General features: G+C 36.7%; 1 protein-coding gene across 2 annotated transcripts in view; it reads left to right on the top strand.

The window, feature by feature from the left end:
* LOC107748698 (plectin-like) overlaps positions 1-12608 on the top strand; it is a 102651-nt gene continuing 90043 nt past the window's right edge. For both annotated transcript variants that reach the window (XM_016563633.1, XM_016563631.1), the window contains exons 1-4: positions 1-486; positions 1693-1730; positions 4030-4308; positions 10232-10424. In XM_016563633.1, coding sequence (XP_016419119.1) covers positions 330-486; positions 1693-1730; positions 4030-4308; positions 10232-10424 — 667 coding nt within the window. In that variant the 5' untranslated portion in view covers positions 1-329. The remainder of the gene's footprint in view (positions 487-1692; positions 1731-4029; positions 4309-10231; positions 10425-12608) is intronic.

Here is a 12608-nt window from a genome sequence, read left to right as displayed (position 1 = left end):
TGTCGCTTTAAATCGCCTCGGGTGCATTTCTCTGTTCCTACCTACTATTAACCAACAGGTCTCGGAGCCGGAGTGAAATGAGGGTGTGTGTGTGTGAGTGAGAGAGAGATGTTTTGCCCTGGGAGTGGCTGCTGGATATTCCAGGCAGGGTTGCGAGTGCCGCTCGGCTCAGTGAAGAAAACGCACACGCTCGTATACGCACTCCTCCAGAGCTGACGTGGGCTGTGGCCTTGCACAGCTGCTGCCCATCTGCCACTGAGAAGCAGCCACAGGAGCTAGACAAGAGGAAAGAGGGAGTAGACAGAAGGGAAGAGGAAAAGTGGCTAAGTATGGACACGCTGCAAGATTGGGCCCTGGCGTACCCGTCTCTGGCCCGGCTGCTCTGGGTGATAGTGCTGGTATTGGCCACCGTCCTGATTTGGAGCTTGTTCTTCTGCTGCTGGGGAAGCCAAAGCTCCACCTCCCCACTGGAGAGATACCTCTCAGGTAATATAGCTGCTTTTATTCTCACTCAACTGACCTGGAATCAGTTCCTGCTGATGTTCTTCAGCTCTTTCCGGATCAGTAGTAGATACAGAGAGTTTAAGGAAGGCAACAAAATGCTGGTTTTCCATGACTGGCTGTTTTAAGTAGGCACAGCATGGAAAAGTGGTTGAGTTGTGTGTTCACTGTCATGTACTCTATTTGACGTCATCTGAAGGGGCGTTTTGAAGCCTCAAATCACAGTTTACTATTTGTCAAGCAGTATCCCTAAATTAAATGCTCCTTGGGATGTTACGCAATGGCAGCCGTTGCAGATTTTGGCTATGTCCAAACCAAGATCTGAAATGCTTTAAAAAGACCCACTTGAGAAAGTTATCTCGAGACCACAAAGCGATGGTTGTTAAATTGGACGTACTAATTGTAGCTTTCAGTGAAATCTGTCAGTTGTGTATTCTTTGAATAAATGAAACACATTCCCGTAGATTTCCATAAACGTACACCGCAAAATCCCCAGAGTGAAATCAACTCTGCTCAGAGTACATATTGTCCCAATCTACAGAGTGTTAAAGTAACACTGAAGCCGAGTTAAAGTTAATGGGATAATTAAGCAATTAATTAATTGATGAGTGAGCATTAGTAAAGAAAACCCGCTGTTAACAATGTTGAAGATGAACAACTACTGCTCAGGCTTTTAGACATGAAAACGGATCACATGATCCTCAACAGTGGTAACTCTGCTTCAGTGTTACTTTAACACTCTGTAGATTGGGACAATATGTACTCTGAGCAGAGTTGATTTCACTCAGGATTTTGCTGTGTAGCAGCCATGTGTTTTCAAAGAAAACATTGAGGGTCTGACATGCATTTGAGCTTGAAAGAGTGAAGAATCAGTTCACATAACTAGTTTCTTCTAAGATCTGGGGTCAAGGTTCAAAGCAGGCTATAACTTGCTGTTTGGATGATTACTGTGACAGGGATTTTGACAGCTGCACACAATTCTAACCTATATACTTGCCAGTGTGTTTATATATACGTGTATTTACCTCCAAAAAAACAAATACACACACCTCCTTATGAAATGTTTCAATCAATATCGTGACGCACAGTTGAGAAGCTTTATATTTAGTATTTCGGTTGGGCAGACATCATAGTTTAATATCCTCCACATGAGCTTCCTTTAACTAATTTAATACTGTGTTTCTGTTTCAGCCATGGAGAAACAGTCAAAGACAAAGCACCAGAGCCAGGTACGTCATCCTCTGTTATTTATTATGCAACTGTATCTGAAGCAGTATGTAATGGTAAACGTTTAAAACTGTAGCATGTTGCAAAGGTTTCCTCAAAAATATTAAGCAACACAACATTGATAATAACAAGAAATGTTTCTTGAGCACCAAATCAGCATAATAGATGATTTTAAGATTGTAGCAATGATTGATAAAAAAAAAAATCAGCTTTGCTATAAAAGGAACTGCATTTTAAAATATATTAAAGTAGAAAAGTTATTTTAAATTGTAATAATATTTCACAAAATTAATTTTTTACTGTATTTTTAATCAATTAATGCATGATAAGAAACTGTCAAGAACATTAAAAAATCTTACCAACCCCAAACTTTTGAACAGTAGCGTACATACTGCAAAAACAGTAATATTAGCATGCTAGTATGCCATTCCGAATATGCATATGCCTTACGAATATGTACTTTTTACCCAGAAGCCTCTAGAGGCCAGTATTGTAAAATAAACCTTTTGATGACACTTTACACAGGTCTTTCAGCAACTTTTCAGTGATCCAAAACCCTTTTTATATATATTGTAGAAAAATACTTTGCTATAATTGATTGTGGTACTACTTTGCTATAATTAAATATGCAAATGATTGTATATCCAGGTAAAAACATCTTAGAATCTCACAGTTTACTCAGTATATGTAGGCACACAGTAAAACAGCTGTGTACATGCACTATTACTTATAATTTATGAATGATGAACACATAATAATTGCTTTATAAGACAAAGATGATTGAGTCTATGGGTGAGTTGTCAGTGCAGGCTTGTGTTCATGCTGGTTTAATAGACTGCCGGACCGAGATGGCTTGTGATAGCTCTGTCTGCATGAATGGAGACACTGTCTCTGCACAACAAAAGGCTGTTTCCTCCCCTGTCCTCCCAGTGGACAGAGAGAAAAACAGATCCAAATTACATTATCTCACAGCCCGAGAGAAGAGGCAGATAAAGTTTATATATTAGATTTGTTTGTGCAATTTACGGAGCAGATGGTCAAAATGATGATGGCCATAATCATTTATTCCGAGTACTGCAATAACCCGGATTAAAGTAAAAAAAAAAAAAGAAAAAGAAAAAAAGCATTATTTTCCAATACAATTTCTTGCATTTTCTGTGTTGATTCTGAAATGCAATACCTTGCAGTGGCACCAAAAAGAATTTGGATACTTGAAATTGTATGAATTTTATTAAAATAGATCGCAGCAAGTGACTTATATATTAATTACATCCACTATTGTTACTTCACTACTCATTAGTTAAAAGTAATAGCAAAAAAGTGAAGTTAGTTCTGAGAAAACTTGCCTCATTTGTATGATGCATGTATTTATGCTACTTGGTTTGATCTTTTGTATCTAATACAATGATGTTCAGTTATGAATTAAGCTTCCAAGTACTTTTTGCGGCTGTACATGATGTGTCCTGTGAGGGAGGAAAAATAAGCTTTAGTTCTTGCGTTTGTCTCCATGATGTCAAGGCAAACAAATTTCCATTTTCCTCCTTTAGTGTTTAAACAGTAGTGTTTATTTAAAGGAATAGTTCACTCAGAAATGATAATTTGTTGGAAATTTACATCCCTCTCGGCCTCGGGCCATCCAAGATGTAGAGGAGTTTGTTTCTTTATCACTTCCCAAGATGTTATTGAAGGAATGGAGTCGTGTGGATTGTTGTGATGTTTTTATCAGCCGTTTGAACTCTCATTCTGACGGCACCCATTCACTGCAGAGGATCCATTGGTGAGCAAGTGATTTCTGTTCAGAGACTGTTCATTTTTGGGTGAAATATTCCTTTAATGCTCTGCTCAAGTTGGTCTTTGTAGTTTTTCTTAGTGAGGATGGATGTCGGATCATAGCTGGATTTAAGTGTTAGGTAAAAACACTGCAATCTCATTTGGTAATGGCCATTAGGTAATTAAAAAGCCCTAATTCAAGCCTTGACATAAAAGCTAGCTAGAATAATGTTCTTGTACCTGCTTTCTATTTAAACACGTATTTGTCTGATAGAAACGGCCTCCTAATTGTGCACCTGACAGATTGAATCACACTCACAGGCTGTCACATAGGGACTTCCTTTGTGTGATCCAGGCAGTGGGCGTCAGAAATAGCCGAACATTCTCTAAACCCACTGATAACACTTTTGTGGCCTTTTCAGAATTGTCTTGGCTAAAATTACTTTAACCTGCATACATTTGAAAGGTAGTTCCTGTTGTAGGTTTTATTACAGCTTTCAAATGAATATGCTGATTTCACTGTTTTTTCAGCGGAAGAAGAAGCCGAAGGACAAGAGTGTCTCAGCGGCTCTGCTAAATGAGGGGATCGTCGGGGTGATCAAACTGGCAACCCCTCTCTCTCAAGAGAAACAGAAGAAGAAAGAAAAAGAAAAACACGGGAAGAAGACAGAGGAAGAAAAGAAGGAGGGAAAGGATGAGAAGGAGGAAGAGAAAGAAGAGAAGCGCTCTACAACAGTGAGGAAGAGAAACAAACGGCACCTGAAAGTCACCATCGCACCTGGTACTGTGACTTCAGCTTCTGCTGAACAGGTGAGAATGGCAATGGCAAATCTGAATGTCTCCTCTTGTCATATAGATATAGGGTTCAAAATTCATAAACTTAAAACAAATCCATTTTGACACCTTTGACTTTTTGACTTTTATTTAGGTGTCTGTTCAAAACACACCTTAAATATTTTATTGTAGGTGCTTTTTGTGTTTTATGTTAATGGAGATTAAGAGATATAAAAAAATACTAAATGTAAATTTAATATTGTTTTTTTAATTACTAAAGCAGCATAAAGCTTTTGTTTTATGTCCTTGAAACCCTGTTGCTTGAAGAGTGTAGCTTTCTTCACATTTAATGGCACATCTTTTATTTTATTTTATTTTATTCTATTTTTTCATTGCCAGTAGTCTTTAATTTAATATGTTGCTATGAACCATGATTTGTTTTTTGCTATTACTAATAGAGCCCGACCGATATGGGTTTTTTGGGGGCCAATGCCGATACCTCCTCAATGCCGATATATACATAAACACATTTTTTTGCAATGATAACTCAAATGTGTTGATCAAATACTTATAATGATGTGACAAACATAGGCCTATGTAGTGGAGGCAGGGTATTTAACAATTTAACAAACTTTATTATTCAAAATGAGTCTGACATCAGTGCACTTAACAGTAAACTTCACTTCACTTATTATAAATAACACAAATAGAACAAAATATATATAACTTGAATTAAGAAATTAAACAAGGTAACTGTGTAGGGCAAGCAAGCTACTGCCAAACCAATAGGGGCAGGTTTATGCAGGAAGCACAGCTTTTCCAAATGTAAACATCTAAAATTAATAAATAATAATAATTAATAATATTTTTTTTCACAAGGTCTGTGTTGTGTATTTTCTGGTAATCAAATGAACATGCAGAACATTCGTATTGAAATCGTCTTTTTGCCGTTTAATATTCACAGACACAGTCTGCATATATATACTGACCTGTTTTTTATTTATTCATCAAAAATAAGACAAATTCCATGAAATTCCGCGTTATACAGTCAATTCCGTTTTTATGGCTGGATTTCGCGATTCCGTCCATTGTACTGACAAACTATGCTGACACCGTGTCTGCGCCGCAACAGGACGCGACAAAGCGACCATTGAAAATCGTTTGAACTTTGTGTCAGCACGTTATAAATAGAACGAGGCATCAGTTTACTGCATCCAGTGACAACGCGCGATGTGACCGATGTGATAAACATGAGTTCAAACGGTACAAACACCAGCATTGACTGAATGGCCGCGATCATCTCTGGTGGCCGTAACACAGGCTTTAATGCGCCGCAGACTGTGCTCTGCTGGACAAACTAAGTAATTACACCATTCAGAAGCATTTAATCTGCGTTATATGTTCTGTAAAAAAAAAATTCATATCGGCGGCATATCCGCCGATACCGATATATCGGCGGCAGGCTCATATCGGTCGATAATATCGGCTAAACGATATATCGGTCGGGCTCTAATTACTAAGTGGTGGCAGTTGGTATTAGGGGGACATTTTCATTCTTTAGAGCGTTTAATTGGACAAAGATGTGAATATCGCTCTGTGTCCAATATGAGTAATCATTATTTTTGGCCCATTTGTAAACGCTGTTCACACCAAGAATGATATCTAAAAAGCTGACTATAACAGTCAGTAACTATATTAACATCCACACCAACGCATATTACAAGCATGCTGCAGTTATGTGGTCTGCTGCTTTAAATGCCAGTGCTCTTTAAACTAGGATAGATTATGATTGGCTGTTAATGATTTCATCGTTCATCAACCTGAAGAAAAAAATTATTATTAATTATTAGAATGATTTTTAAATGTCTATATTTATCATTATAATTATCCTTTAGTGTGAACAACCCTTAATACTGTACATCTGCTGAAAGTTTATTTTAGAGTACACATATAGGTGGGCTTCAGTGCTAATAGACTTGGTCTAAAAGACACAAGAAAGTGTACTGAAGTAAGTTTTAGAAGCATCTCCTAAATGAAGAAATGTGCATGTAAATTTTAGCAGTTCATCTGGACCACCCAACAGCTTCAAACATCGTAAAATACCCAGCTGTACCCATAATGAAGTGCATTAGAGGGTTAATATCAGTAGGCATTGTGCACAATAGGCTGAAGCTGGCACTGAGACTGGTGCTGTGTTAGATAGCTGCCCCTCCCTCAACCGGCCCATGCCAATGGCAACAACGATCCCTTTTTCTTACCAGCCATTGAGCGGTATAAAAGCTTCTGTTATGTAAGATGTTGTCAAGTCTGAGCCATGTTAACTACATTTGCTTGCAAAATGCGACGACTGTGCTAGCAACTGTAAATTCAGTACCTTTAATGATGCTGTATATAGCCTACATGTATTTGGAGTAATTCAGGATTTCAGACCTATTGCTTGATCAACAAATAATTGGTCTTTTAATGATGTGGCCTAAACATTTAAGGACCCATAGACAGACCCAAAGGGATATTTTTGGACTGAATTTTTTTATTTTTCAAAGGCTTGAACAGATAATATAAAAATATATTTTACTTTTACTGTATTTCAGACTTCTATGTCCACATCAGTACATCCATACAAGCATATTTCTAAAAGCCACAAATGTATAATTAAAATACATCTTAAAATATCTTTAATATTGATAATGGAACTAAACAGCTGTCATTATGGATTACTTTTTATTCTGTAGCACACTAACTACAAAGAGAACTAAAAATACTTCCAAATCATTTATTAATCTCTAAGTTAATGTTAATTTAATCATTTACTAATACTTGATTAAAATATAAAAAGTTGTATCTGTTAATAATATTTATGAACCTGAGCTAACATTAACTAAAAAGTGTTGTTTAGTGCTGCCAAACGATTAATCGCAATTAATCGCATCCAAAATAAAAGTTTTTGTTTGCATAAAATGTGTTTTGTGTATATTTATTATGTATATATAAATAAACACACATACAGTATATATTTTGAAAATAATTACATGTATTTACATGTCTATATTTATATTCATATAATTTATATTATAAATAAATATATTTAATATATAAACATAACATATTTTTCTGAAATATATACATGCATGTGTGTGTATTTATATATACATAATAAATATACACAGTACACATACATATATTATGTAAACAAAAACATTTTATATTGGATGCAATTAATCGCGATTAATCGTTTGACAGCACGAGTGTTGTACTTTTATCTAATGCTAAAAAATATAAATACTGTAAAAAATGTCTTGCTTATTGTAAGTTAATGTTAGTTAACTACCACACACACATACAATTCTACAATATACAAAATATATAATAAATTAATAAAAAAATAGTGTATATATAATAAAAAGAATACAAAATAATCAATAATGACAGCTTTCACTATGATCATCAGTTTTTTTATTTATTTATAGTAGCCTATATTTTAATTAATATTAATATTTTGTTTTTAATCATTTAGTTTTTATTGTTAATTATAAATATTACATACTAATCTTTACATTTATGCACTTGACTTGACTTAGATTAAATATAGGCCACATTTTGTGTGTTCCTGGGAAAAAAATCGAACCCATGACCTTGGCGTTGTTAATGGGATGCTTTACCAGTTATAGGAACTTCATGCTTAATGTTTCTTTTGGAACTCATTTTGTGTGCACATAAGTTGATTCAAATGCTTCAGTCCCCAGTGAGGCTTGGGGTGCATTACTTTGGGTCACAACTGTATAGTTTATCAAACAGAAAAGCATTTGTTCATGGGAAGGCAATAAACTCTCTCCCACATAATAGATCAAATCTATCGTTGCATTGTGCAAAACACCCAGTGACATTCCACCATTGTGTGGAACTGAAGCGCTACAGGGGCAACACCGAGTTGGATCAGATCAGTTCAGATCACCTTTCCCCCTGTCCAGCAGTGATCATCCACAGAATTTTGCACCGTCATCTCCACGGGCAAACAGCGCCGAAGCATCCAACGGTATAATAATCACTTGACTTTCATAACTAGGGCGCGTTCGTGCTGGATTCCTCCCCGGTAAGTTCCACTGCAGGTACATTTCTCCATCGCAGGCGGGACGCTGTAAGTTTTGCATCGTTTCTCCAGAGCGTTATATGCGGGGTGGCGACACTGACATTGGCGTGTTGACAGATCAGAAGGGAGGGTGGTGAACAGCTGGATGCTGTGTATGGGCTGTAAACAGAGTCACGGTACCCATATGAAGCAGTTGTTTAAAGGATGCTTGGTGTGTTTGCCGCATCGTTGAATCTTCTGAGCAATGATGACGAGAATACTTCTGCGCGCGATTATATGCGACGCGCTGAGGATTTCTCATAAAAATGGTTGAATTTGCAGCGCTCGAGAAACATAAACAACAGCAGCAGTTTTCTGTCAGTCTGCTGAGGTGGTTTGAAGTCGTTTGTAGTAGCGCGTTTGTTTGTTCCGCTATTGACTAACACAGTGTCCGTGTTACCATGGTAAATGACAGTGTTCTTTGAAGTATTATGTATTATATTATCATCAGTGTTGAAAGCAGTCGTGCTGCAATTTGTAGAAACCATGCATATTTTTTTAGGATTCTTTGGTGAATAAAAAGTTCAAAAGAGCAGCACTTTTGTAACATTACGAATGTCTTTACTGTCACTTTGATCAATTTAATGTGTACTTGCTGAGTGAATTTTAATTTCTTTATAAAAAAACTGATCCCAAATTTTTGAATGGTAGTATATAACTAAAACTTATGGAGATGTTATATTTTAGGCATTTAAGCAAAGGATTTTATTATCATAAATTCATCTAGTGTGTCCAAACTTTGACTGGTAGAATATATTAAAGGGGTCATATGATGCGATTTCAATTTTTCCTTTCTCTTTGGAGTGTTACAAGCTCCAAATAGTGCATAAAGAAGATCTGTAAAGAAATAATGTTTTTTTTTTTTAACCTTAAACCGCATAAACACATTTCATTACACCAAATACACAAAATAATGTTCTTTTTAGCAACGTCATATGACCCCTTTAAAGTTCCATGAAGTTTTGTAAAGGTAGTATTACTTGATGCATGCAAATGAAGAGTGTGATGAAAAGTGTTATGTATTTTGCAACAGAGAAAAAATGTAGGCTAGGTCCTGTCTTTTCACATTCGTTAGAGGGCAGCAGAGGTCACAGAAGTTGTGCTGGCTGACTTTGTAACCTCTCTAAATCACAGCCCTGCATTTTACTCCTGTCTGAAGTCTCTTTGGATCCACTAACAATAATGACGTTCATTTTCTTCCTTTGGGGCCACTGAAACATGCTCTTTTCAACACCTTCATGTTGTCTTAGTAACTTTTGAGTAATCAGTTACCTTCAAATCAGTCTCCGACAAGATTTTTCGCCCTGCTCAGGAAAAGCAGCATACTATCGAGAAAACATGAAGGATTTGCTAATCTGATTATATACACGGAAGACAAGCTACTTCCACAGGTTCAAATGCTGTTCCAAACTTTAAATAGCAATATGTATTTATTTTGATTGCACTAGCAGTCTCTTAATATTTTATTCATCAATATTAAGGCATTATGTGATATTCTTGTTCATTTGTTTAATTACAGTAATCATATCTCTGGTTCCTATGCATAGACATGATGAGGAATTTTAATATATAGGCTTATATTTTCAAATCCTTTCTCAACTCATTCTAAAAAATAACATTAACTAAAGCTGATAATATCTACAGTTGTGTGAAAGTTTTGTAGTGTCTTCTAGTGATTCTAAACAGCCCCAGCAGCTGTCCAAAGTAAAGTGGTTCTCCAAAGTGACCTGAAAACTCCACATCCTCCCGAGGAGCATCAGCAATTCGTTGCTGCATTGTGTATTCATTTTGTATCATCTCTAACACTCACGTTTTCCATGTCTCCATTCCCAGGTCATGTCAGGTGGTCGCCGGCGGGCACTTGAGCGGTCTGCATCAGAGGAGAGTGCAAGTGACCTGAGCTCTTCACCTTTTCCCGGAGACACCTTACCATGGAACCTCACCAAACACCAGCGCGTTAAACGCTCCAAATCTGCCTCCGGAGATGTCCTGGACCCTGCAGAGAGAGCAGTCATTCGCATTGCAGGTCAGAGGAATCAAAGAAATATTGCCGTACTTACACAATTAAAACGAAGGTTCTTTATTGGCATTTGTGGAACCTTTTCATTTCATAAAAGGTTCTTTATTGTGGAAAAGGTTCTTTAGATTTTTAAAATGTTCTTCACACAAAAAAATGCTTCTTTTAAGAACCATTAATTGCAAGGTTCTTTGGGGAACCAACAATGATTCTTTTATGGCATAGAAGCAAAAGACCCCTTTTGAAACATGTTTTGACATTTTAAGCTAAAAAACTTCAAGGAACAATGTGGTGCAATTTTAGATGCAGTGAAAATTAGTCACTTGAAACTATTATAGAATGTAGAGTACTATAATATAATGAAATGCTGTTTCCAAAATATTTATTTATGGTGCAGTATTATTAGCATAATTTCTGTGATATTTTGTGGACAAAAAAAGTCTATTGTCAATATGGCAGCAACGTATGAAGCTCAGCTCACACAAAAGTCAAACCAAGGAGCTTTCTGTTGGTAAATTCCATGTGGGGAAATCTTTCCTCCTCCAGCAAAATTCCAAATTGTGTGGATTCCTATAGAAATGACTGGATTTTGCTCTTGATAATTTGCCAAACAACAGTAAATGTGATTGCACCTTTAGTCAGAATACATGGCAAGTTTTTGAATGGCAGTCAATAGAGAAAGATGCTCTTTTGCAGCAAGATCTTCAAGCACACAGAAATGGCAATGTCATTTAAATATTGTTACATGACGCATTATCCAGTAAGACTTCTTAAGTTTGCCTATATGTCTGCCAGTCACTTTTTTTGTCACAAAAATATTTACACATGGATAAAAAAGTAGTAGAGTCTTCGCTCACGGTATTTGCCTGTGGGATTAAATGTGTTAGCATAGACAAATATAGTGTTTTATATCATACACAGACTTGCAGTCTGGACAAGGAATATTACTTGCTTGGCAGGTGCCTGATGTGCCGTTGAAGTTCCGTTTAGAACAGACTTGCTTTTGGTTTCTTATGTTTGCTTAAAGGGGTGGTTCACTGGGTTTTTTCTAGGCTTGATTGTGTTTATGGGGTGCAGTCTAACATGTGTTAATGCTTGGTAAAAAAAAATAAAATAATATGTTAGCTTTTAATATACGGTTTTATCCTGATTAAAGCATTAATACGGTACAGCAACCGCATGCACGTCCATGTTTAATGCTTCTCATAGCTGCTGCCTTTTTCCCGAGGGCGGGGTTTATCTGGGATTGTGATGTCACGAACCCGAGAAGTATCTTGTTGTAGTCCCTACCAGCCGTTTTTTGTAGGCATTAAACTGCCAGAATTGGAAAAGACAATATCTCCGTTTGCATTGAACTTTCAGCTTTGTAACTTTGCAGATATTGTTTATGCTCAAACAGCAACATTACACACTAACTAACGTTAAAAAAGTGAAATCGCAATGAACCACCCCTTTAATATTTTTTTTTTCTGTTAGTACGACATTAGATAGAAAGTGTCTGTTTTAGGATACTGTTGTCTTTTGACTTAGGAGGGGAAAAAAACAACCCCTGGCTCTCTGAATGTCCTGTACTTGCAGGTTTTAAATCTAGGTAGAACATTTATTGCAGAAAAGCACATTCAGAAACATGTTACAGGCTGATTTTTTGTTCTTTAATTAAAATGATGCTTGTGTGGATGTTTATATCTAGTAACCTGCAGTAAGTCTGTTCTTTGTGTGACCCTGCCATGCTGCAGTAGGACTGACACAGCAGTTATTGTGTGTGTGAGTGCATAACAGACCATACACACTCACACAATATTGGGCAAGGGTGTGGTCTCAGGACTGCAGTGTTCTCATCTCATACAGTTCCTCTGATCTGCATTATGCACACATAGGGATGATTCTGCCACTTTTAAGAATATTATGTTTCTCTGTGCCATAAATCTTTTATATTAGGGTAGAGTTTCCTCTGGTACACTGACATCTTTATCTCACAGTGGAAAGCAGGATGCTGGTGTATAGTCTGGATGAACCACATCCATTGGTTCATATGTAGTCTTACAGTTTCAGGAAACTTTAAAGCATGTAACGTTTATACGTTTGGCACACATTTATCCAAAGTGACTTTCAGGGTTATTATTGCTAGTAGGTTGTATTATTGCTATTCAGGGTTATGAGTGCCAGGGTGTTGCTAGTGCCTTGCAGTGTCAA

Source organism: Sinocyclocheilus rhinocerous, unplaced genomic scaffold, assembly GCF_001515625.1.
Source record: "Sinocyclocheilus rhinocerous isolate Xijiao unplaced genomic scaffold, SAMN03320098_v1.1 scaffold499, whole genome shotgun sequence".
NCBI classification, from domain to species: Eukaryota; Metazoa; Chordata; class Actinopteri; order Cypriniformes; family Cyprinidae; genus Sinocyclocheilus; species Sinocyclocheilus rhinocerous.
This window is presented reverse-complemented; position numbering and strand designations above follow the sequence as displayed.